Below are 26,624 nucleotides of genomic sequence, written 5' to 3' on the forward strand. Positions count from 1 at the left end.
AATTCTTGTTTATTTTGTTTTTTATATTTTGATAGGTATTATGTACCCTCATAATATATATGAGTACCTTCATTAATACCTAAGTGTAATATACTGAACATGATTGAACAGAACATCTTGCAGTGCTTAAATGTTATTTTCTGACCCTAAATGATCTTGATTATTTGTTCCCAAACATCATCTATGAGTTTTTTTTAAAAATAAAGATTTGTTGGCTCTTCCCCCAGAGATTCTGATTCAGTGGGTCTGAGACAGGAAAATCCTGTTTGGTTTTTTTTTTTTTTTTTATGAGGTGTTATTTTCTTAAAGATTTTATTTATTTATTTGACAGACACAGCGAGAGAGGGAACACAAGCAGGGGGAGTGTGAGAGGGAGAATCAGGCCTCCCGCCGAGCAGGGAGCCTGATGCGGGGCTCGATCCTAGGACCCTGGGATCATGACCTGAGCCGAAGGCAGGCGCTTAACGACTAAGCCACCCAGGCGCCCCAATCCTGTTATTTTTTTAACAATCTCTCCAGCGTTTGGAACCACTGCAATAGGCAAAGATATAAAAAGAACAGGACATTGTGAACTAAGCCCAGGACATTTCCTGGAAGTTGGCTGTTGTCTTAAATCTCATATGTGAGCTTTTATTGTGTTCTGCCATTCAAAAAGAGGGGGAGAGAGAGAAGTTTGAAGTCTAAATTTTTTTAATCCCAGTGTTTTACTGTGACAAGTTAATGCATATATTTAGTTCAAATCTGTTAATTGCCTAGATAGTACATTTATTAAATGAAATCCACATATATTAAGTAAAAAGCCTTAATATTGCCATAGTTTTAACCTTCTTCTAGGCAACCTTGTTTTATTCCTTTCTGAGTCATTTAAATTTTACTTCTTTTTTAAATTTTTTAAAAAGATTTTATTTATTTATTTTGAGAGAGAGAGAGAGTACATGCACACACTGAGCCAAATCCAAGTCAGACACTCAACTGACTGAACCCCTAAATTTTACTTCTCTTTACATTGCTTGAAATAAAGAGCATAATACCTTTTTATTGTTTGTACAACATAAACTCTATGACTTCTTTGGAGATGAGCTTGACAACATCTATTATAAATGCCCAGGGCCTTTGATCCAGAAGATCTTCTTCTAAAGTGTAATCCTGTGGCTATACAATTGATCCTCATTATTTACAAATTCTGATCTTCAGATTTGCCTTCCTGTTAAGAATTACTTGTAACTGCAAAGTCACCACTCATAGCACTGTCATGGTCATTCAGACGTGCACACATGCTGAATGATGAAAAATTTGTCACCCCGTCTGTGTTCCTAACTGAGGTTAACAAAGAGCTGCTTTGCCGTCTTGTTTCAGCTTTCATGCTGTTCCACCATTCTTTTTGTGGTCCGTTTAGTGCAATATTTTTCACATTTTTTGTTGGTGAGTTTGCTGTGTAAAATGGCCCCCAACATAGTGCTTAAGTGCTACCGAGTATTTCTACATGTAAGAAGGCTGTGATGTGTCTTAGAGAGAAAATACATACAAGCTTTATTTGGGAATGACTTAAGGCATTGTTGTCCATGAGTTCCATGTTAATTAATGAACAGTATATGTTAAATAAGTGTCCTTACACAGAAACACACATGAAACAAGGTTATATATTGATCGGTTAGTGAAAATGTGACCAGAGGCTCACAGGACACTAACTGTCTATTTTCTCTAGGAGCAGTGGTTCAGTTTTGACTAATGCTGTATTTACAAGTTAACTTTGTAGAACATAGCTACTGCAAATAACAAGAATCAACTATGTAAATGTGCAGATATGTAAAATGTATACCCTTGAACAACATGTGTTTGAACTGCACAGGTCCACTTAAACGCGGATTTTTTTTAATATAAATATAATACTATACTAGAAATGTATTTTTTCTTGCTTAACATTTTCTTTTCTCTAGCTTATTTTTGTGTAAGAATACAGCATATAATGCATAGTACATACAAAGTATGCGTCAACTGACTGTTATGGGTAAGGCTTCTAGTCAACAGGCCAGCTTTTGGGGGAGTCAAAAGTTACATACATGAGGGTGCCTGGCTGGCGCAGTCAGTAGAACATGTGACTCTTGATATCAGGGTTGTGAGTTTAGGCCCCATGTTGGACATGGAGCCTACTTAAAAAAAGTTATACACATGGGGCGCCTGGGTGGCTCAGTCGTTGGGCATCTGCCTTCGGCTCGGGTCGTGGTCCCAGGGTCCTGGGATCGGGCCCTGAGTCGGGCTCCCTGCTCCACGGGAAGCCTGCTTCTCCCTCTCCCACTCCCCCTGCTTGTGTTCCCTCTCTTACTGTGTCTTTCTCTGTCAAATAAATAAAATCTTTAAAAAATATATAGTTATACACACAAGAAAAAAGTTATACACAGATTTTTGACTGCGAGGGGAGTGAACACTCCCCACATGGTTCAAGGGTCAACGGTATAAGGTTATTCACTGGTGTATTATTTGTGATAAATTTATTTTTTTTTAAGTAGGCTCCACACCCAGCAAGGAGCTCAGTGTGGGGCTTGAACTCACAACCCTGAGATCCTAAGATTTAGAGTGAGATATTTAACCAACTGAGCCACCGAGGTGCCCCTATGATAAAAGATTTAAAACAACCTAAATGTTCAATAGAAGAATAGTTAGTTAAATACCTTGTGGTACATTCAGACAATGGAATGTGCCAGACTATTCAATGAGGCTATTTTTTTTTTAATAAAAAAATAGAAAAGAAAACAAACTCTATGTATGGATATAAAATACAGGCATACCTTATTTTATTGCACTTCGCTGTATTGCACTTCATAGATACTGAGTTTTTTACAAATTGAAGGTTTGCGGCAATCCTGTGTTAAGCAAGTCTCTTGGGTATTATTTTTCCAACAGTATTTGCTCACTTCCTGTCTCTGTCACATTTTGGTAATTCTCCCAATATTTCAAATTTTTTTATATTTATTTATTTAAATCATTATATTTATTATGGTGATTTGTGATCTGTGATTATGACCACTGAAAGCTCAGATGATGGTTAGCATTTTCATCAATAAGATATTATTTTTAAGTTAAGGTATATACATTATTTTTTAGACATAATGCTATTGCACACTTAATAGACTACGGTATAGTGTAAGTTTAACTTTTATATGTACTGGGAAACCAAAAAATTAATTTGACCTGCTTTATTTCAATATTTGCTTTGTTGTGGTGGTCTGGAACAGAACCCACAACATCTCCAAGGTATGCCTATAGAATATCTTTTAAAGGGTACTCAAAGAAATCAGGAACATTGGTTGCTCCTAAGGTAGCTGGAAGATAGATGTAGGAAGAAGGGAGGCATTTAGGGGCGCCTGGCTGGCTCAATCAGAAGAGCATGCAACTGACTCTTGATCTGGGGGTCATGAGTTTGAGCCCCACATTGGGTATAGAGATTATTAAAAAAAATAAACTTTTGGGACGCCTGGGTGGCTCAGTCATTAAGCGTCTGCCTTCGGCTCAGGTCATGATCCCAGGGTCCTGGGATCGAGTCCCACATCAGGCTCCTTGCTCAGTGAGGAGCCTGCTTCTCCCTCTCCCTCTGCTGCTTCCCCTGCTTGTGCTCTCTCTCTCTCTGACAAATAAATAAAAATCTTTAAAATAAAAAAATAAACTTTAAAAGAAAAAAAGAAGAGAGGCATTTCACTGTATCTGTATCTCACTATTTGTATCTTTCAATTTTATACCATGTGAATGTACAATCTATTTTAAAAGTTAATTTTTCTAATGAGCATAATAAGAAAGATTTAAATATAAATAATTAACACTTGGATAATTCTAGGATAATTTGGTATTCTCCATTCTCCAGTTTTTCCTATCAGGTAATTCTTCCCCCCAACCTCCACCCCCGCCCCTCCACCCCAGAGGGAGAGAGGTGGAGGGAGGGGCAGAGGGAAAGAATCTTAAGAAACCCGAATAGAAATTAAGAGTGTACTTGTGGTGCCTGGGCACTGACTCTTGGTTTTAGCTCGGGTCTTGATTTCAGGGTCATGGGATACAGCCCCCTAGGGCTCCATGCTCAGTGCAGAATCTGCTTGGATTCTCTCTCCCTCCCTCTCTGTCCCCCCACCCCACTCTTGCGTGCTCTCTCTCTCAAAATAAATAAATAAATCTTAAAAAAAAAAAAAAAAGCCAGACGCCTAACTGACTGAGTCACTCAGGCACCCCAACCTATCAGGTTTTTCTAAATGTAGAAAGATAATAATATTGAGAGAAAATGTTAGGAGTAGATGCAAATATCACACCTTTCATTAGAATACAGTTGGGTGTAATATTTGCATTTACTCCTGAAATATTCCTGCATAATATCAACTTGGCGTTGATATTACTTGTGAAGCTGTAAGTAGGTTATTTAACTTTTCTAACAATTTGATAATTTGAAAATTGTGTGTTCGGTTTTTAGCACCTAATCTCTCTCTCTCTCTCTCTCTCTCTCTCTCTCTCTCTCTCTCTCACACACACACACACACACACACACACTACTGGGGTACTTTTTTTTATATCAAGACAAGAAAAGTTTTGGTGTTGTTATGTTAAGGGTTAAGACAAAAAATTTAAAAGGTAGTAGGGAGCTCTTTTCCTGTCCTGAGGTTGTCTGTTATCTGCATATTTGATCTGGAATGAGGTATATTAGTGAAGTGGAAAAACAGTGATGATTGCTAAGCCATTAATAAAAGTTCAGTGGTATGTCAAATCTATAATTTTGAAACAAATTCAACTAATAGCATCTTGACTTTTCCCCTTCCTCCTACTAAAAACCAGTTGTTTTAGTTCTGGGTTTATGTTTCCTAATTTTCTTTTTCAGTTACCCTGCAGTTTGTGAATTTTTACAGAACAATAATTTGTTATCAATAATCAGAGCCCACGAAGCCCAGGATGCTGGGTAAGTTATATTAAAACTGGACCAATTATCATTACAGAGTTTTTGCCTTTTATATCAAGACAGACTGTTATCTCTCTTCCAGGTATCGAATGTACAGGAAGAGCCAAACAACAGGCTTTCCATCACTCATTACAATTTTCTCTGCCCCCAATTACCTAGATGTCTATAATAATAAAGGTAAAGGAGTCCAGTGATATTTGAGTTTGAATTTGTGAGTAAATGTGAGCTCTAATTTAATCATATATGTGTGTATGTATTTTATATATAAGAAAAGAGGTCTTAATTGAAACAAAGGCCAAGAAACTTAGAATTTAGACTACTGCTTGGTTTTCATTTCCTAAAGATTATTGGGCTCTTTGTAAATATAAATAATGATCATAATAGGTCTGATATGTACTCCTGAATCAAAATATAAGAAGAATAGGGGTGCCTGGGTGGCTCAGTCAGTTGAGTGTCTGGCTCTTGGTTTTGGCTCAGGTCATGATCTCATGGGTCGTGGGATTGAGCCCTGAGTCAGGCTCTGTGCTCAGTGGGGACTGTTTGAAGATTCTCTCCCTCTGCCCTTCCCCCCCAACTCCTTCTCTCTCCCTCTCTCTCTAAAATAAATAAATCTTTAAAAAAATATATAAGAAGAAGAAATTCAGGTTCAAGTTAGAATAGTCATCATAAATTATTACTTTTGGTGAATTTATTTGTAACAGTACCTCAATAAAATGTCACTATTTGGAGTTTCAATGTTTGTAAATTATTAAGCTGTTTTTGCTTTTCTTGAGGAATGGTACAGGTAGATGAATACTGTACAAAAAGTCAGAAAAATTGTAGTTCAAGCCCTGCCAGAAACTAAATGGTGTGACTTTAGGCAAGTCACATTATTTTTCTACACCTCAATTTCCCATATAAACAGAGAGGATTAAATATAAACATGCCTTCAATCCAGAGATTCTCATTCTAAGACTTTATCCTATCGAAAATTTTATTTTTACATACGCCCAATGTGGGGCTTGAACTCATGAACCTGAGATCAAGAGTTGCATACTCTACTGACTGAGCCAGCCAGGTACCCCAAAATCTTTTTTTTTTTAAATTTTTTATGATTCATAGTTTGTAAGTTTTGTATCAGGGCAAACTTCCTCTGTAATATCCTCTGTAACATGCCTCTGTAACTATTTTGTTGTTTACAAAGTATGACTATAAAATAATAGAACTTTTATACAAACATGCCAGAACGTATATATCCAAGTGAGTATTGTCCCTTCACAGTAGTTACCTTGGGAAGCTATATGCTTATTCCAACAATGCTGCCATTGTTCAAAGCGTTTTCGGAACTCCTCTTTTGGCATTGCCTTCAGAGTCTGCGACACATTCTTTTGATTATCCTCAGTGATGGGAAATCTTCGTCCTTTGAGGGTGGATTTGATTTTTGGAACAGCCAAAAGTCATTTGGAGTGAAGACTGGTGAATAAGGTGAGTGATCAAGCTAGATGATACCATTTGGGGTCAGAAACAAGGTATGATTATAGGGTAATGAGACTGGTTTTTCTTGTGTTGCTTATAAAATGGGTCTGGAGGCGATTCCAAAAGAGGAGTTCCAAAAATGTTTTGAGTAATGGCAGCATCTTTGGATTAAATATATGGTAAGGCAGCAAGGTGTATTGAAAAGAGCACTAAGCTAGGAGTCAGAAGAAATTCTAGTCTAGTCCTGCTTCACTTTTAAATTCACAGCTAACATGACACTTAATTTCACATTTAACAAGACACTTAACTTCTCTGAGCCTCGGTGTATCTTTAAAATACCTGTCATATAGGGTTGTTGAAGATAAGTTGGAATACTAAAAATGAACATTAAAAGCATCTGTCAAACTCTAAATTGCTATGATACTATAACATTTTACTGTTATTGTGCCTAGTGTGATTACATCAGAGGACCACACTCATCTCATATATAAGGTCTGGTGTGTTTGTAGTTGGTGGTTTTTAAGTCTCATTACTTTATAGTCATACCTTGTATATGCAGCTGGGGAATCAAGTTTAAAAGAGCTCCACAGTATACTTACTATGTAGCCTGTTTAAAGGGAAACTAAGGAATGGCACATCTCACTTCAATCTGATTTGAATCAGTCATCTCAGTGGCTTACTATACATTTTAAAAAACACTTCTTTGACTTCAGTTCTCTTCCAGCATCTAGTTTTTTTACATCTCGTCATTCTTTTCTGAATCTTAGCTATCCCACCACACTCTGCTTCTCCCTAACTCCATTCTTTCTTATTTCCTTCCTAATATTCCCAATATGTTACAGACTTAGTTTTCTTCTTATTTCTTCCATTATGAATGGTATGTGCTGCTTGTGTTGGCAACTTCTTCAAGGACACTTCATGGCCCTAGTCCTCATATCTGCGATGAAGACATTCCCTTTTCCCTTGTTCAGGCTCACTAGGAAGAGTGTCTATTGATTGCACAGTGGATTTGTCAGTGTGCTCAACTGAAACCTGCCACCCAACACAGCAGTCACTTCACTCATTCACTAAATGCCAGCTCGTTTTCTGCCCCATTCTAACCTGGTTTTGATCTTGATTATTCCTTTAGTGAATAATCTTTTAAGTCACAGTCCAGTCTACCAGAGTTTTCTGTTGACTTTGACATAATTGGTAACTTTATCTTGAAACATTCTTATTTTCCTTGGTTTTTTCTCAAACTTTTTTTTTTTTTTTTTTAGGAAAAAGACAGAGTGGTATATGAAATAATGTCTGCTGGTACTAAGTTACTCCCCATCCAAGTACCTCTTTCTTGAAAATGACAACCCTCTCCCCCTTTCCTTTTTCTCTTTCTTCTTCTGTTGCTTTTCTTTCTTTCATATTGGTACCAAAGAGTATTTCTTAGTTCCAGTGATTATGTGAAAGATCCTTAAGTCATGATTTTTAAAGATTTCTATTCCTATTTTTTGTGTCCACTGGGAACATACCCAAAAGCACTTTTTTATGCTCTCATTTCTAATCATCCACTATAAAGAGCCACCTCTCACTTCTTTTTCCTGTGTAGATTGAGGGAATTGTTGAATAATTGTGTATTCATCTAACCTAAATAAAATATATACACATGAAAATAATGGGACATGTATATTATATCCAATGTTAGGTTTTTAAGAGCAGGAGATCCTACTTTCATGTATTTTCTTTATAATCCATGGTATACGTTTTAGACACTCAGTAACTTAAATTTTGAGCACATGAGACTATCCTTTAATAAACAAAGAAACAGGAACCAGGAAATGACCTATATCTGTCATTCCTGAAGTACTTCATACCCGAATCTATTTATGATCAAGTAAGACTAAAGAGAATAATGCAAACAACATCGCAGAGTTCGTGCTCATGGTGAAGTCTAAGAAATTGGATTTTCAAACTTTTAAAATACAAAGAAAATTAGTTTAGTACCAAAGCATGTGTACAAATACATGAACTGATCAAGTTAAACATTTATATGGTGCTAGCAGTATACTAACTCTGTATAGGAGAGATGGATTTTTAATCCTCTGTATAATATGCAGAGATGATTTAATCTACTTCTGAGCTGTGTAAATTGCTCCAAGTTTACCATCTGTATCCCCTACTATGAATTGATAATTGCTATGTTCTAAACTCCCAGAGAGTTTATAAAATCTTTGGCACTGGATAATGACTAGCAAAAGAGGCTGTGTTTGCTTAATGAAAAATGTTTGCCTTCAAAGGAGAGCTGTAATTGTAACCATTTGGCCTATAAAGGGAAATTATGACAAAATTTTTCTAATGTGGAACCTGAGATTTCTACAGATGGTTACTGCGCAGTGACCCTTTGAAGTTTCAGAGCTCAGTTTCTTTTGTACTTTTAATATATGAGATCTTCAGGTAACTTTGTTCCTTGGGATAATTCTTAAAAGAATGAACTGTATAAAATGCTTTAAGATTTTCCATCTGCTCTTAAATATCAAGTCGCGAACTTACAAGTGGAAAGGAAATTCATGAGTTCTGTTTAGTAGGTACACAGCTATACAAAGCATACCATTTGCCATGTCATGTTCCTCTGTGCCATATTTTCCTGCTTTTTCCTTTTTAGCTGCTGTGCTAAAATATGAAAACAATGTCATGAATATCAGGCAGTTTAACTGTTCTCCACACCCCTACTGGCTTCCAAACTTTATGGACGTTTTCACATGGTCTTTGCCATTTGTTGGGGAAAAAGGTAAGAGAACTGGATGCTCAGTTGTCTTAATTAGTGATGGAGCACCCTTTTATATTTCATGAGTCCCCTGATGGTTCAGAAATGTTTTTCTTAAACTTACAGAATTAAAAAAAAATAAAAAACAATAAATAATAAAGCTATCCGAAGTATTTTCTAATTTCTTTGTTCTCTACAAAGATTTTTAAATGGCACTTAATTGGTTTATTTTATTTATTTTATTTTTTTAATTTTTAAATTGGTTTTTAAATTATAGTTCTAGTCAATTGTGTGCTTATTGTTGTAAATATCAATTTAAAGCAGCTACCCTACTATGATCAGGATGTTAAAATAACATAAGTCACTAAACCATTCCTTCAGTGATTTCTTCAGTGATAAAGAGATTTAAATAGGAAATAGTGTCCTGTAGAATTTTATTTGTGCACCTATACAAATAAGCTATGCAAATATAAAATAAATTTGTTGGGCATAGACCTGATGGCTTAACATCTTTGTAAAACGGGAGGAAATCTTTTCATGTACATATCAGTGAGGAAAAGGCTCTGGACAACAGTCTCATGAAATCAAGTAATTATGCAATAGAATCTTCAAAGACCAGACTTTTACTGAAGCAAGTAATTTCCCCAAATTCTATATAAACCTGAAGGTCTAGATTTAATGCTACTCTTAATAATTACTCTTAATAGCATAATGACAAATCATTTTTGTTTATGTTTATTTAACATGTGTTTACTTAAACATCCACATCATTTTAGAGAGAATACCTTATTAATTGTATACATTTTGGGTTATTTTGTCTTATATAGTCACAGAGATGCTGGTTAACATTCTCAACATATGCTCTGATGATGAATTGATTTCTGATGATGAAATTGAAGGTAAACTTGCCTTTTTCTCATTTGAACTAGAAATGAAGTTTTGAGTTTGGTTTTAGTTTGTTTTGAATAATTTTCTTTGTCTTATTAGAAAAGAATTGTGTTCATTACAGAAAAATAAAATTTGAAAAATACTGGAAACCGCAAATAAGAACAAAAAAGTTACCTGTAAACCTGCCATCTCATAAATATCAGCTATTCACATCTTGATGTAATACTGTGTTACCTGTCTTATATCTTTGCATATATTTTCCCCTTTTTTTCCTTTTTAACAAAAATGAGGTCATGTATTAGTATCATAAACATTTATAGTTTTTTAATAGACTAATTTTTAACAGTTATCTAGTTGTCTTTATTGGTGATTTTTGTTTTAATCAATCTCCTGCTGTTGGATATTGGAGTTTTTCCAACTTTTTTGTTTTAAAACCCTACAGTTTAAAAATTCTTATAGATAAATCTTTACACATTCTGTCAACAACCAGTATTTATTACATGACTAATATATAGCAAGTACTATTTAGGTCCTTGCATGCAATAAACTTATATTCTAGGGGAGAGAAGACAATAAATAAGTACAAGTCAGATGTTGATATATGATATGAAAGAAAGGGAAGCAATATTAGGAAATTGAGAATAATATGTTCTTGATTATGTTCATAGGATAAATTTCTAGAAATTGAATATCTGTGTCATTTAGTACTTACAATTTTAAATCAGATACAGATAACCTCTAGAAAGGCTGTACCAGATTCCATTTTGTGTGTGTGATGCATAGTTCACAGTGCACTGTCCAATACTGTTTACTATCATTTTTATAGTCTGGTGTTTTTAAAATTTTAATTTGTATTTTTATGATGACTAATGGACATTTTTTTTTTTTTTTATTGACCGCATGTATTTTTCTTTTGTGAATTGTCAATTCATACCTTTTGCCCATTTTCCTACTGGGTTATGTGCATGTTTGTTTGGTTTTTGCTTTTCTTATTGGCTTGTGAGCGATCTTTATATAGTAACATTTTGTTATATATGTAGCCAAGTATTTTTTTCCTAGTGTATTGTGGGCAGTTTGATTTTATTTATTTATTTTTTAAAGATTTTATTTATTTATTCATGAGAGACAGAGAGAGAGGCAGAGGCAGAGGGAGAAGCAGGCTTCCTGTGGAGCAGGGAGCCCGAGGCAGTTTGATTTTAAAGATAGGTCCTAACTTATCTGAGAATGCAAAAGATTCTGGAAAGATGATGACACCTGAGTTCAAACCTCTGGTTGTCTCATTTTCCACGCTCTGTGCTGAAGTGATTCATTCAACTGTTAGGATAAACCATCTACATAGTGGAAAAAGCCTAGCTTACTTTGGGCAGATAGAGGGGAGTCCTAAACATAGTTATGTTTTAGATTCCACATTGAAGGTGAAGAGCAGATGGAGCATAGCTTGTGAGCATCTTTATGTATGAGGTAGCAGATCATTATAAGGAACCAGTTCTTTTTGAGGAAATAATTCAGGCAAGAGAAAATTCAAACAAAATAAAGAATTTAAGTTAGGGGAAGATGAAATATGTAAGAAATAGATCTAGTAGGATTTATATTCAAATCTAGGTGGATATGGAAATTATTGCGAACTCTATTATATGTACTAAGAAAGGATTCTTAATTACCATAAGGTATGCTTACAAAATTATGCCAAAAATTGCATATGGGAATACATATTAAAGTATTGTCATAGTATCAACAGAATCAGAACAATCAGAACAAATGTCCCTGAGTGGAGAGGTGGGTAAATCAATTATGACATACCCATTTGATAGATTCTCTACATAGAATATTATTTTGCAAGCCTCCTCTTCCCCTTCTCTTCTAGTTAGCTCTTGTTCAGCTTATTGTAACATCCTCATGGAAGACATTTCTGACCTCCCTGACTAGATCCAGTACCCCTGTCATGCTGTCTCATATCACCATGTACCTCTCCTTAGCATTTGATAGAATTGTAATTTTGCATTTATTTATATTATTATAAGAGTAATATATTTTACTCCCACTCAACTGTAGACTCCCCAAATGCTAGGACACAGTTGGTTTTTGCTCACCAAAATAGCCCTAAAGCCAAGTATAGTGTAGTGAGCATGATAAGTAAATGTTGAGTTAGATTGAGTGATATGTGCAACTATTAAAAAAAGAATGGATTAGAGCAATCAGTGCTAATATGGAAAATGTACTAGATATTCTGTTAAGTGCAAAAGTAAATGAATAGAATTTTCTCATTTCCATTTTTTACAGGGTGTGTAGATATAAGCTGATATATGCTTTTTAATTTTTTTCTGAAAGGAAATGAAGAATAACTTTTTAGGTTATGATGGTGAATTGAACATACTTCTAATTCCATTCCTTTCTGAAACTACACTAAAAACAATACAATTTTGGTTTTATTTAAGTGATACAAACTAAGGATTTCCACTTTAGTAATGCCACACTAGATAGTTTAAATCAACCCTGACTTAAGATAACTGTAAAAACTAGACACAGTATTCTAAAATTTGCTTTAGAGGCATTCAGAAAGCTAACAAAGTAAAATAATTACCAAGTTGAGATCTGGAAAAAAGACATAAATCCAGAGAGGTAAAACCAAAATTTGGGACTATTTCTTTCCTAGAGATATTCATGAATTTCAAAAGAAGGAACTAAGATGTTGAGCAGCCATCTTGATAGAAGCTAAAAAGTTAGGGTTTGGGGTGCCTGGATGGCTTATTTGGTTGGGCGTCCAACTCTTGATTTCAGCTCAGGTCTTGATCTCGGGGTTGTGAGTTCAAGCCACGTGTTGGGTTCCATGCTGGGCATGGAGCCTACTTAAAAAAAAATTAGGGCTCATGGCTTGCCAAGGATGATGTGAGGGCTGGTGAGTTTCTCCTCATTGGTTGGGGACCCCAGAATGTTGCATCTATGTAAGAGTAAGGGTAAACTGGAAATAGAACAGCCCTGAAAGTCACTACAGCCTACCTTCAAATCATTTCAATCCATGAAATTTAAATAAAGTAGCCCTAGGCACCTGGCAAAAGCAAACCTCTCTATACTAAGATAACATCGTGTAGGACTTTAAATTACTACAAATAATCTTTCAAATATATAATATGTGACTCACAACCAAAAATAACTAGGCATATGAGGAGATATAACAACATGAATGAGAACCAGCAGAAACACCAAAAAATAAAAACAGATGCCAGGTTCTCCAGACATTGGCTTTATCAGACTGAACTTTAAAATAGCTGTGCTAAGGGTGCCTGGGTGGCTCAGTCATTAAGCGTCTGCCTTCGGCTCAGGTCATGATCCCAGGGTCCTGGGATTGAGCCCTGCATCGGGCTCCCTGCTCAGCAGGAAGCCTGCTTCTCCCTCTCCTGCGCCCCCTGCTTGTGTTCCTGCTCTGGCTATCTCTGTTTCTATCAAATAAATAAATAAAATCTTTAAAAAAAAAAAAATAAATAAAATAGCTGTGCTAAACACCAAACCAAACCAAAACAATGCTTACTGTGTTCAAGAACATAAAAAACTAGGTTGAAAATTTTGGCAGAAAATTGTGAATTATAAAAGCAGAGTTGATAAAGCATTGAAAGAAGATGCTAGGAATGAAAAGTAAAATAAATTTTTAAATTGTGAAAGATGAATTAACAGATTCAGTAAAGCTAAACAAAGAATAAATGAACCAGACAATAGGTCAGAAAAAACAATCTAGAATGAATCATGAAAAGAAAAAATAAAATACCAAAAAAGGCCTAGGAGACAGAGGATACAGTGAGTAGGCTTATCATCTGTATGTGTGGAGTCCCAGAGAAGACTTAGAATAGATAGAATCATTATTTGAGGAGATAATGGATAAAAATTTTCTAAGGTTGACAAGACATTAAGCCACAGATTGAAGAAGCTCTGTAAACCAACGCAGAATGAATACAAAGAAAATAACACCTGAGTACTTCATAGTAAAAGTACTTCAGATGACAAAGAAAAAAATCTTAACCAGAAAAAAAGAGATTAATTTCAAAAGAGACCAATTAAACTGACAGTAGAAGCAAGAAAAATGGAATAAAATATTCAAAGCACTGAAAGATAATAATTGGTAACCTAGAGTTCTATACCCAGCAGGAATGCCTTTCAAGAGTGAAGAGAAAATAAGCATTTTTCAGATACCCCTCCCTTAAAAAATATACTTAGAGAATTACCAAAAGATCCACTAAGTGATATTTTATTTTATTTTAAAGATTTTATTTATTTATTTGACAGAGAAAGCACACAAGTAGGGGGAGTGGCAGGCAGAGGGAGAAGGAGATGCAGGCTCCCCACTGAGCAGGGAGCCTGATGTGGAGCTCAATCCCAGGACCCTGGGATCATGACCTGAGCCGAAGGCAGATGCTTAACTGACTGAGCCACCCAGGCGCCCCCTAAGTGAAATTTTAAAAAATATTATTCAAGCAGAAGGAAAATACCAGATGGAAGCTTGGAGATTCAAGAAGAAATAAAAAGTAAAAATAGTAGAAAATATGTGGGTAAATCAAATGAATGTAAACTGTATTACACAACAATAATAATGTTTTATTAGGTTTAAAAGACAGAATTAAAACATAAGACAATAATAATTGTCAGTGGGATAGAGATAAAGTATGTGAGGGCTGCATTATCTGGGAAGAAGGGGAAAGTAACTGTTAGCATTATACTGGGTGGGGGGCGTGTCTCACTGGCTCAGTTGGAAGAGCATGTGACTCTTTATCTTGGGGTTATAAGTTAAAGCCGCAGGTTGGGTGTGGCAATTACTTAAGTAAATAAATAAACTTAAAAAAAATTGGAAAAAAAAAAACCAATATTATATTTTGGTAAGTAAGAGATACATGTTGTGATTTAGAGTAACCTTCAAGAAAAGAGGGTTTTTTAAAGTATTTAACTTTTAAATTATAGAAAAAAATGGAATGATAAAAAATAATCCACAAGAAGGCAAGAAAGGAAGGAAGGTACATATAACAATAAGACAAATAGAATAAATTATCATGATAAATATTTCAGAAATTTTATTAAGTGTTAATGTTTAAGATTTTATTTATTTATTTATTTATTTGAGAGAGCGAGAAAGCACATGAGAGGGGGAGGGTCAGAGGGAGAAGCAGACTCCCTGCTGAGCAGGGAGCCCGATGCGGGACTCAATCCCGGGACTCCAGGATTATGACCTGAGCTGAAGGCAGTCGCTTAACCAACTGAGCCACCCAGGTGCCCCAAATGTTAATGTTTAAAAGACAAATTGTCAAGTAGGATTTGTTTTTAACTTTATGTTTTATAAGAGACAGATCACAGCATAAGGATACAGAAAGTTTGTAAGTAAAAGGAGAAAAATAAATATATAACGCAAACACCAACCAGAGAAAAGTTGTTTTAGATAAATATTACATGAAGTAGAAACTAAAAAATAAGATGTAACAATTTTATGTGTGTATGCAATTAATAATATGGCTTCATAATATGTAAAATAAAAAATAACAAGTACAATGAGAAGTCAAAATATTCACAATGATGGTGGGAGAATTTAACAAATATCTCTCAGTAATTGATGGAGTAAGCAGACAAACAAAATTAGGAAGACTGTAGAAAATTACAATGTAATTAATGAACTTGACCTAATGGACATACAAAGAACACTGCATCCAACAGGTGCTGAATACACCTTTTTAAACACACATAACATTTACAAAAATTGACCACGTACTGAGCTAAAAGTAAGTTGCAGATGTCAAAGTATTTAAAATCGTAATGACTATGTTCTTTGACTATATGCAGGTAATACGTAAATCAGTAACAAAAAGATAATCTAGGGGCGCCTGGGTGGCTCAGTCGTTAAGCGTCTGCCTTCGGCTCAGGTCATGATCCCAGGGTCCTGGGATCGAGCTCCACATCGGGCTCCCCGCTCAGCGGGAAGCCTGCTTCTCCCTCTCCCTCTCCCCCTGCTTTTGTTCCCTCTCTCACTTTGTGTCTCTCTGTCAAATAAATAAATAAAATCTTTTAAAAAAAAAAAAGATAATCTAGAACATCCCCGTATTTTAGGAGACTTGGGGCACCCGAGTGGCCCAGTCGGTTAAGCATCTGACTTGTGATTTTGGCTCAGGTCATGATTTCATGGGTCGTGAGATCGAGCTCCAGTCAGGCTCCACACTCAGCAAGGAGTCTGCTTGAGATTCTCTCCCTCTGCCCCTCCCCCCACTCACGCTCTCTCCCTCTTCTCTCTCTAAAATAAGTAAATTTTAAAAATAAAATTTCATATATATACATACACACAAACACACACACACTTGATAGGAATGGCTGGCTGGCTCAGTTGGTAGAACATGCGACTCTTGATCGCAGGGTCATGAGTTCAAGCCCCACATTGGGGCTAGAGCTTACCTTAAAAAAAAAAAAAAGTGTATACACACACACACACACACACACATACACTTGATAACCCATGGGTCAAATAACAAATCACTTTGAAAATCTGAAAATATTTTGAGCTGAATGAAAATGAAAAGTAGAACATATTAAAGTTTGAGGACAAGTAACAAGCAGGCAGGCCTGGGAATGGAGCCTGAACCTTGTGGCCATGTCAGCAGATGCTCACTGGTTGACAGCTTCTGCTGTCTTCTGAGAGAAATTAAATTATACTTGACCTTAAAGTAACAGGATGGTTGGAATTAAGTAAAAGAGATGCCATCTACAAAGAGTACTTCAAAAATTGTAATCAGGCATTTGACTTCATGTCCTGAGTCAACCTACAAGCAGAGAAGATGAATCATCACCCAGAATGGTTTAGTGTGTACAACAAGGTCCAGATCACCTTGCATAACTGTGGTGGACTGACCAAGAGCAATGTGAAAGTGGTCAAATTTATTGACAAAGCAGCTGCTTCTGTGTGATGTCTTCCAAAACGCATATAGAATCTTATATACAGCTTAGTTGCAATGTATTTTGAAGGCAGTTTCCATGAACAAATATAGTCACCTTTATACCACATTTTGTGGTATAAAATCAGTGCTTAAATACAAATTAATTTAAACTTGGAAAAAAAAAACACAAAAATTGGGGGATGTATCTAAAGCTGTGCTTAGAGGAAAATTTATAGCTTTAAATGAATATACTGGAAAAGAAGAAAGGCAGAAAATCAGCATCCATCTCAGAAAGTTGACAAAAGGATAGATAGTACTTTAAACCCAAAGAAAATAGAAGAAATGAAATAAAAGATTAAGAATATTAGTTATAAAATAGGAAAAAATACAGAAGTAGTAATACCAAAATGTGCTCTTTTAAAAGACTCATAAAATTGATAAATCCCTGGTAAGACTTACCAAATAAACAAGATAAGACAAAAGTAACCAAAGGTAGTACTGAAAAATGGAGACATCAGACCCTATAGACATTAATAGAATAATGAGAATGAATTTTTTTTTTTTTAAGATTTTATTTATTTGAGAGAGAGAGAATGAGAGAGAGAGAACACATGAGAGGGGTGAGGGTCAGAGGACGAAGCAGACTCCCTGCCGAGCAGGGAGCCCGATGCGGGACTCGATTCAGGGACTCCAGGATCATGACCTGAACCTAAGGCAGTCGCTTAACCAACTGAGCCACCCAGGCGCCCGAGAATGAATTTTAAAACTTAGGTGAAATGGACAGATTTCCTGAGAAATGGAACTTATTCAAACTGACGCAATATAGAAAATCTTAATAATTACATTCCTACCAAGAAATAGGATCTGTAATTTAAAATCTTTCTATGAAGAAAAGAAGATGCCAGGTGAAGATAATTTCACCAACAGATTTACCAAATATTTAAGAAAGAAACAACATGGGCACCTGGGTGGCTCAGTTGGTTAAACATCTGCCTTTGGCTCAGGTCATAATCCCAGGGTCCTGGGATCGAGTCCCACATCGGGCTCTCTGCTCTGCGGGGAGCCTGCTTCTCTTTCTCCCTCTGCCTGCCACTCTGCCTACTTGTGCTCTCTCTCTCTCTCTCTGTGTCAAATAAATAAATAATAATAATAACAAACTATTTAAAAATTTAAAAAAAGAAACAACACTAATCTTACACAAATCCTCCTGAGAATGAAAAAGAAAAAATGCTCCCCAGCTCATTTAGTGAGGCTAGTATAACTATGATACTAAAATGTGAAAGGACATTAATATAGATAGAATAATCCTAAACAAAACATCAACAAATTGAAACTAGCAATATACATAAAAGAATTATGTCTCCCAACCAAGTAGATTTATTCCAGAAATTTTGGAAGATTTGGCATTCAAAATTCAATCAGTATATAGCAATGTAAGATCTTTTTTGGTTTTTGTTTTTTTTTTTAAGATTTTATTTATTTATTTGACAGAGAGAGAGCACAAGTAGGGGAAGCAGCAGGCAGAGGGAGAAGCAGACTTCCCGCGGAGCAGGTTGCTGAACGCGGGGCTCAATCCCAGGACCCTGGGATCATAACATGAGCCAAAGGCAGCCGCTTAACGACTGAGCCACCCAGGCGCCCCTGAGATCTTAATAATAGTGGGAACTGGGTGAGGGGTGAATGCGAACTCCATAGTGACTCCTGTTGCTACACATCCAGGATGTTCACAACTTTGCTGAACATCTAAAACTATTATAAAATAAAATTTTATTTAAAACAGTATAATTCACTGCATTAAAAAGAAGAAAAATCACATCTTAGTAAATGTAGAAGCAACATTAGGTAAAATTCATCCTTCTTTTGCAATAGATCCCTTAAATTCTGCTCAGAAAGAAATTCTTTAACAAACATAGCTATAAAACCCTTTTGGAAACATCATATGGCAAAATGTTGAAAGCTCTCCTTAATGATTGGGAATAGACAAGGATACCAGTTATCAACACCTCTATACAATATCGTATTAGAAGTTGCACCCAATACAATAAGGCAGGAAAAAAAGCAACATATGGTGTAAAGATTGGAAAGAGAGAAACACAACTATCATTATTGTAAGTGATATTATTGTGTGCAGAGAAAATTTAAAAGAATCTATAGATTGTTAAAATCAACAAGTGCATGTAGCTGAGCTGCTGGATACAAAGTCAATAAGCAAAAATCATTTGTATTTCTATTACCAGCAACAAAATGAAATCTTAAGAAAGATGCCATTTACAATATCATCCTTAACAATAAATCTAACAAGTGGTGTGTGGTACCTCTAAGCAACAAACTATAAAGCATTATTAGAGAAATTAAAGGAGATCTAAATAAATGGAAAGAAATAAAATGTTCATTGATTTTTTTAAAACTCAGTATTGTAAAGATCTCAGTCATTACCAGATTGATCTATGGATTCAGTACAAAGTCAAGTATTAACAGCCCATTCGATTCTAAAATTCATATGAAAATGCTGAGGACAGATTCTAAAATTTGTATGAAAATGCTACGGAAAGGTTACAAAATTAATATGGAAATAGCTTAAGTCTTGAGGAGAAACAGAGTGGGAAGACTTGTTCTTTATATCAAGATTTACTATAAAGCTAGAGTAATTAGAATTAGTAGAGCAAGAACAGATGAGCACTGAAACAGAACAGAGAATCCTGAAACATCGCCAACATATGTGGACACTTGATTTACATCAGAGGTGGTGCTGCCAGGAGTAGTAGGAAAATGATGGTATTTTTAATAAGTGATTTGGGGATATCTGAGAAAAAATTAAACCTGACCCGTATCATATTTCAAACCCCAAAATAATTTCCAGATGGATTAATATATTCAAATACGAAAGGTAAAACAGTAAAAGCTTCTAGAATTTATAACATAAAATATTTTCATGACCTTGGGGTAGAGAACAATTTCTTAGCCAGGACACAAAAAGCACTTACCATAGAGGAAACTATTAATAAGTTGGACTATGTTAAAATAAGAACTTGTATTTATCAAAAGACCCTATTAAGAGTGTGAAAAGACAAGGAACAGAGTGGGAGAGTGTATTTGCTCACAAAGGGCTCACTTGCAGAATATATAAAGAACTGCAGGTCAGTTAGATGAGACTTGAACAAGCACTTCACAAAAGAGAATATCAAAATGGCCTGTAAAGATATGACAGGATATTCATTCACATTAGTAATTGTGGAAATGCAAATTAAAACCACAGTGGATCATTCTATATGCCCACCAGATCGGCTAAAATTAAAGATGAATTAACGAGAACACCAAGAACTGGCCTGGATGTGTAGCAACAGGAATGCTCATACACTGAGGTATAAATTATTACGTCCACTTTAGTAGATAATGCCAAACTGTTGTCCAGAGTTGAACATCTACATAATAGTTGAGCATTCTAATTCTAGTAATATACTTCACAGAAATAGCAGCAAAGAAAAATGCATAGGAATAGTCATAGCAGTCAGATTCACAATAGCCAAAAATTGGAATCAGACCAAATGACCACTGACAGTAAAAAGGATAAACTATGGCATATGTGTTCATAGTGGAATTGTATACAATAATGACAGTGAACTACAACAGGCAAAATACAAATCAGTCTTACAAACATTATGTTGAGCAAAAGAAACCAGATACAAAAATACATATTTGATTGTTCCAATTACCTAAAGTTCAAACACAATGAAAACCATAGTGCTTGTGGATCCACACATGCTTACATGATAAAACTATAAAGAACAGCAAGAAAGGATTTCAATAAAGGTCAAGAGAGTGATTTTCTTTGGGAACAGAGACACATTATACATTTGTATTGTGTACTTTTCTTTATGTTTCTCATACTTAACAATAAAAAAGTTTAAAAGTTACAAACCTACAAAAATGTGGAGATTTTTTTTTTTTTTAAAGATTTTATTTATTTATTTGAGACAGAGAGAATGAGATACAGAGAGCATGAGAGGGAGGAGGGTCAGAGGGAGAAGCAGACTCCCTGCCGAGCAGGGAGCCCGATGCGGGACTCGATCCCGGGACTCCAGGATCATGACCTGAGCCAAAGGCAGTCGCTTAACCAACTGAGCCACCCAAGCGCCCCAAAAATGTGGAGATTTTTACAGGAACTTTTAGAAACTGGAAAACGAATTAATGTTCCTCACTTGGCTGATTCAAGAAACCTAAAGTAGTGGTGAATGCTGAGTTCCAGCACAGAATTCTCAAAAAGCAAAGGAATTGGTAGTAGCAGTTTCTAGAATTGGGGACTGTGGGTTGGGGGAAGGAGGGAGATGGTCACTGAGCTAAAATAAGACTAGGTGGAAGCTGTTTGAAAAGCAGTTACTGTCCTAGTTTGCCACTGGGCAACTGCCTCTTCTCCAGGTCTGGAGGCTAATCTCCAAAAAAGGTGTAAACTAAAAATTTCTGGGTTAAGAATACAACCGAGGGCATCAATACCTTGCCCGAAACAGGTGAATTGAGTGGCCATGTGCATCCTCAATACTGATATAGAGAACTCCCTCACAAAGCTCCCCCACCCCATCACTACCTGTAAAGCTGCCAGTCAGCGGTCCACCCGGCAACTTGGAGAGCCTTTTAGGCCCCCATTCTCAATCACAAGCAGACACCAAGGATTACCAGCCACCTCAGGAAAGTCACGAAGAGAATCAACAACACAAACAGCAGAAAGCAATGTGAATGAACTTGAGATTCTGAAGAAAATATAAAACTGAAAAGGGGAAAGACTATAATATCTCCAAAAGACACAGGAAGGTAGTGACTCCATTAAACAAAAACATATGGCTTTACTGGTGTTGGGTATTAAAGAGGGCACGTTCTGCATGGAGCACTGGGTGTTATGCACAAACAATGAATCATGGAACACTTCATCTAAAACTAATGATGTAATGTATGGGGATTAACATAAGAATAAAAAAGTAAAAAAAAACACATGGCTTTATTAAGAGATTTGTAGGCTGTTCATTTTGCCCTTTGTTTTTGTTCCCTGTTTTCAGCATCATTTGTTCCCCAAATAATATCTTTTTCTTTGTCCAATTTTATTTGCATAACTTGTGGGGATAGGGTGTTTTGGATGACAATAGATGTGAATTAATGTAAAACTATAAACTTCTAAGAAAAGGAAAAACTGCTGACAAGAAATCTGTGATTTAATACTCTATCATGCTACCAAGGATGTCTCTTCTGAGCTGATAAAAGATAGTAGTAGCCTGCTTCTCTCATTGCATTTCACTTTGATTTTTTTCTCTCTTCCATGTCAACCTAAATTTCTCTTCCCATAATTCTATCTTCATCTCCTTGTTTCTTGGTGTCTCTTCTCCCTGAAGATCACTACATTTCAAGCTATCGGAAAGGTATCTGACTAAAATGTGCTAAGAGCTTAATACTTGCTGTCTGTCCCATTACAGCCTATTAATTTTATTAGACCTTTTTAGTTGTAGTTGAGTGATTCAGACAGGCTCTCCATCCTCCCTTTCTGTTTTAGTGTAAATGTTTTCTTTGCACCTGCTGTATAATTCTGCAGGATATTGAGAACTGGAGGGGTGAGGAAGGAGAGGCCATGTTTCTCTTTCTGACTTTTGAGTGCGGTCACCTGGTGCATGCCTGGACCTTGGCTTCTCATGTGTGAGCTGTTCCCTGAATCTTAGATGAGAAAAGGCCATACAATGTTGTGGTAACATTTTTGGTGTTGTTTTATAAAGACCTTCCCCACCATCATAATTTATATTGCACAGTTGTCGATGGTAGGAAATAACTCACCGGTTTGTGAGTAAGTGAGGATAATAGAATGAAAGCAGCCCTCACTAAGTTGAGGAGAGCTAGCTCTATGTTGTGTTTGCCCACAGAAGACAACTGGGTGAATCGTCACTTGCCATTTGGCAGGCCAAACCCCGCATTCTGAGGTGGCCCACAGCATTCTCAGAAGAGATCTTTGCTGTAGCGACTGTCTTTGTTAACACATGTATGTTTCATTCTTCACTGTGCTCTGTATTTCAGAACCACAAATAAGTTCCCACCTCTTGTAGGTCTGTCCAGTCTGTCTTTGTTGTGACCCCCTCCATCTTTTTCATCTTGCTTTTCCCCTCTTCTGGGTTGTTTTTTCTCTTGCTCCTTAGAACTTCCTGTGATTTTTCTTTGTCTAAACAAACTTAGACCTTGATTTCTTTTTTTAAAATAACAATTTCTTTAACTTAGAAAGATACTTCATCCTGCATTTTTAACAACTAACCAGTTAACACATTCTTTTAACTCACTGATTCTTTGTATTCCTGAAGGAGGCACTACAGTTCGAAAGGAGATCATCAAGAATAAAATCAGAGCCATTGGGAAGATGGCACGGGTCTTTTCAATTCTGCGGTAAGGATAAATCTGTCATTGCAGTGTGGGATCAAAGCATTTTGACAGAAAATTGGAAGTTGATTTCAGAACAGTTTTTTTTTAGAATTGGAGTTTGTATGATTGGATAGGTCTTCAGAGTCAGAGCTGAGTGCACATTGAATCTGACCTATATGTTAAAGTGACTAGAAATGTTTTGGCAAACATTCATTTGGTACAAGCTTAGATGTAGTGAATGGAGTGATTTAGTGTGGATTCTGGAGCCAGATTGCCTGTGTTCACATTCTGGCTCGACTTCTTCTTAGCTGTATGATTTTGAGCCTCAGTTTCCTTGTCTGTAAAAGCATGATAATAACAACACCTGCCTTACACAGTTATTAGGAGGATTAAATGGGGTGATATAATGGAAGCATTAGAACAGTACCTGGCTATTAAGTAACTCTAATTGAAAAACAAGAATCTGCTGGTGGTTTAAAATTGGAACACTTTCAGAAAACATCTCTTTTGTTGGGTCAGGGAAGGGGTAGGAAGAAGGAGAACCTTTCCTCCATTTCTGTGCATCTTTTCTTAACTTCCCATCTAGTGCCTTTGAACTGCCAAGCAGTAGACACCCTGGCATTAATGCAGGGCTTTCACCCTCCTTTGCAGGGAAGAGAGTGAGAGTGTGCTGACTCTCAAGGGCCTGACTCCAACAGGGACACTCCCTCTAGGTGTCCTCTCAGGAGGAAAGCAGACTATTGAGACAGGTGAGTATGAGAAATACTCCTTTCATGGAAGGTGTGCTCCCATTACCCAGCAGTCAACATAAAATTTAAAATTAGGGCTTTTTTCAATAAATGATACTAGAGCAATTGGATATCCATGTGGGGGAAAGTGAATCTTAACTCTTCTCTCTATATACAAAAATTAATTCAAAATTAATTATAACTTAAATGTAAAAGAAAAAATAAAACTTACCCAAAAAAGTATGGAGAGTATTAGAGTAGATAGAGTCCTTAGATAGGACATAAAAAGTACTAATCTTAAAAGAAAAAAAATCAATTAATTAAATTTCATTAAAACTAAGAATTTCTGAAAATACATGTTTAGGAAAGGGAAAAGCCAAGCCATTAACTGAGAGAAGATTTTTTGCAATACATATGTCAGACAAAGGGCTTAAATTCAGAATCTATAAAGAATTATAAACTCAATAAGAAAAACACAACCACTTTTTAGTGGTCAATATATTTTAATAGGCACTTCACAAAAGAGGGTATCAAAATGGCCAGTGAGCATATGAAAAGATGCTTAATATAGTTACTCATCTGGGAAACAGACATTAAAACCACAGTGAAATACCACTACTTATTCACCAGAATGGCTAAAATTAAAAAGTCTAACAATACCAAGTGTTGGTGAATTTATGGAGAATAGAACTAGATACATTGCTGGTGGGCATGTAAATTGGTTCAACCACTTTGGAAAACTCTTGGGCAGTTAAACAAAACATATATCCTACCCCATAACCCAGAAATCCCAGCCCTGGTATATCAAAGAGAAATAAATGCATATGTCCACCAAAGGATTTGCATAACAATGTTTACCATAGCTTTATTCATAATAGCCCCAAACAGGAAAAAACCCAAATGTTCTTCAATGGTAGAGTAGATAAATGTGTTCTGTTTCTACAATGGAATATACACAGCAGTGAAAAAATAACACTATGAACACATGCAAAAACATGGTTGAATCTCACAAGTACTATGGTAAACTAAAAAACTAGGCACAAAAGGGCACAGACTATCTGATTTATAGGATGTTCAAGAATAGGCAAACTAGCCAAACAGTAATAGAAGTCAGAATGGCACTTCCTCTGGTGGGAGAATATTGACACAGAAGGAGCAGAGGGGACTTCTGGAGTAGTGGCGATGTTCTATATCACTATCTGGGTAGTAGTTACACAAGTGTATTCATACATAAAAATGTATAGAGCTGTGCACTTTAGATTTGTGCACATGATATGTCTCACTTATGTATGTTTTTTTTTTTTAAGATTTATTTATTTTAGAAAGAGAGCGCTCGAGTGGGGGGCGAGGGAGAGAGAGAATCTCAAGCAGACTCCCTGCTGAGTGCAGAGCCCACAAGGGGCTCAATTTCACAACCCTGAGATCATGACCCAAGCTGAAATCAAGAGTTGGACACTTAACTGACTGAGCCACCCAGGCATCCCACTTATGCCTGTTTTATATTGGGGTGTTAGAATTTCTCAGAGAGGGTGTTTGTCTCTGCCTGCGAGCCATATCCTACTCCAGTGCCACAGTCACCTATCCAGTCAGAGTGTCAGTTCTAAAACACGCGTGGACGCCAGCTTGTAAGGAGAGGGCTTTATGGAACCCTGGAATGAAAAGATTGATGTTTGTCAGAATAGACGTAGATCTGGTCAAGCAAAATGACTAATTCTAGGCACAAAAACTGCAGCTGAAGCATTAACAACTTAAACTAGAGTTTCACTGTTTTTTTGCCCCCTTGTTTATTAAATTGTTTCTAGTTAAGTTTTTCTTTTTTCTTGTCATCCTGTTACTTATAGGAAACCTTTGCTTTTTGTGGTAAGTCCACTGATAGTCATTAATAGGAATAAGCCTTTTTTCCCCCCCTTTCTTTATGTAGGATTGAATTCCTCCTTCTCTTTCAAATTAAATACTGGAATATTAGAGTTTAACTATTTGGAAGGAGGAATGAACATTTTCTCCTTGGAAGTACATAACTAATTTTCTTAATTTCTTTAGTTTCATGGAAAGGATCAGTAAACTATTTCAGGTTGAATATTTTTCTCTCAAATAAATGTACAGTTTCTTGTAAGCAAAATACTTCCCTCCATTACTTTGTTTGGTAATTAGTCATGTAAGCCACTCTGAGAGCACTTCTGATGAGGCAGGTTGCAATTAGTAGGAAACACCATGGGTGAAGAAAAAGGGAAAGTCTTCTACATCCTTACTTGAAAAGTTTTGGAAACTTGCTGATCCACAAAGTTGTTCTTTCAATCTGGACCTTGAAAGAGCAGATCTGGGATGAATAACAAGGAGAATTGTATGGATGTGCTATTTGGAGATTTGTTTGTTTGTTTATAGTCTTTGGTCTGCCTTTTGTTCTCAGTCCCAAGTATATAGTTTCTCTTCATTCCTAATTGGAATATGAGTGTTTTAATCAAATAGGATTTTTTATCGATGCTTTTGAAATTGATAGACATCTTCAGGAATGCGTAAGAACAAAACTAAGTTGGAGCTAGCTTTTTAGAGCTTCTTATGTCTCTTATTGATTGACAGAAACTAAGTTTATTTGTCATTTTCCCATC

At 36.1% G+C, this 26,624-nt stretch overlaps 1 protein-coding gene across 4 annotated transcripts in view; it reads left to right on the plus strand.

Annotated features, from left to right (window-relative positions):
* Nucleotides 1-26,624, plus strand: part of PPP3CC (protein phosphatase 3 catalytic subunit gamma) — a 97,786-nt gene that overhangs the window by 66,439 nt on the left and 4,723 nt on the right. For 2 of the 4 annotated variants that reach the window (XM_021699023.2, XM_021699024.2), the window contains exons 7-12: nucleotides 4,853-4,930; nucleotides 5,013-5,107; nucleotides 9,021-9,146; nucleotides 9,950-10,021; nucleotides 23,233-23,314; nucleotides 23,942-24,039. In XM_021699023.2, coding sequence (XP_021554698.1) covers nucleotides 4,853-4,930; nucleotides 5,013-5,107; nucleotides 9,021-9,146; nucleotides 9,950-10,021; nucleotides 23,233-23,314; nucleotides 23,942-24,039 — 551 coding nt within the window. Of the gene's footprint in view, nucleotides 1-4,852; nucleotides 4,931-5,012; nucleotides 5,108-9,020; nucleotides 9,147-9,949; nucleotides 10,022-22,284; nucleotides 22,312-23,232; nucleotides 23,315-23,941; nucleotides 24,040-26,624 lie in introns of all 4 variants that reach the window. The other 2 variants (XM_044912840.1, XM_021699025.2) reach the window with 2 other exon arrangements.

Source organism: Neomonachus schauinslandi, chromosome 2, assembly GCF_002201575.2.
Source record: "Neomonachus schauinslandi chromosome 2, ASM220157v2, whole genome shotgun sequence".
Taxonomy (NCBI): Eukaryota; Metazoa; Chordata; class Mammalia; order Carnivora; family Phocidae; genus Neomonachus; species Neomonachus schauinslandi.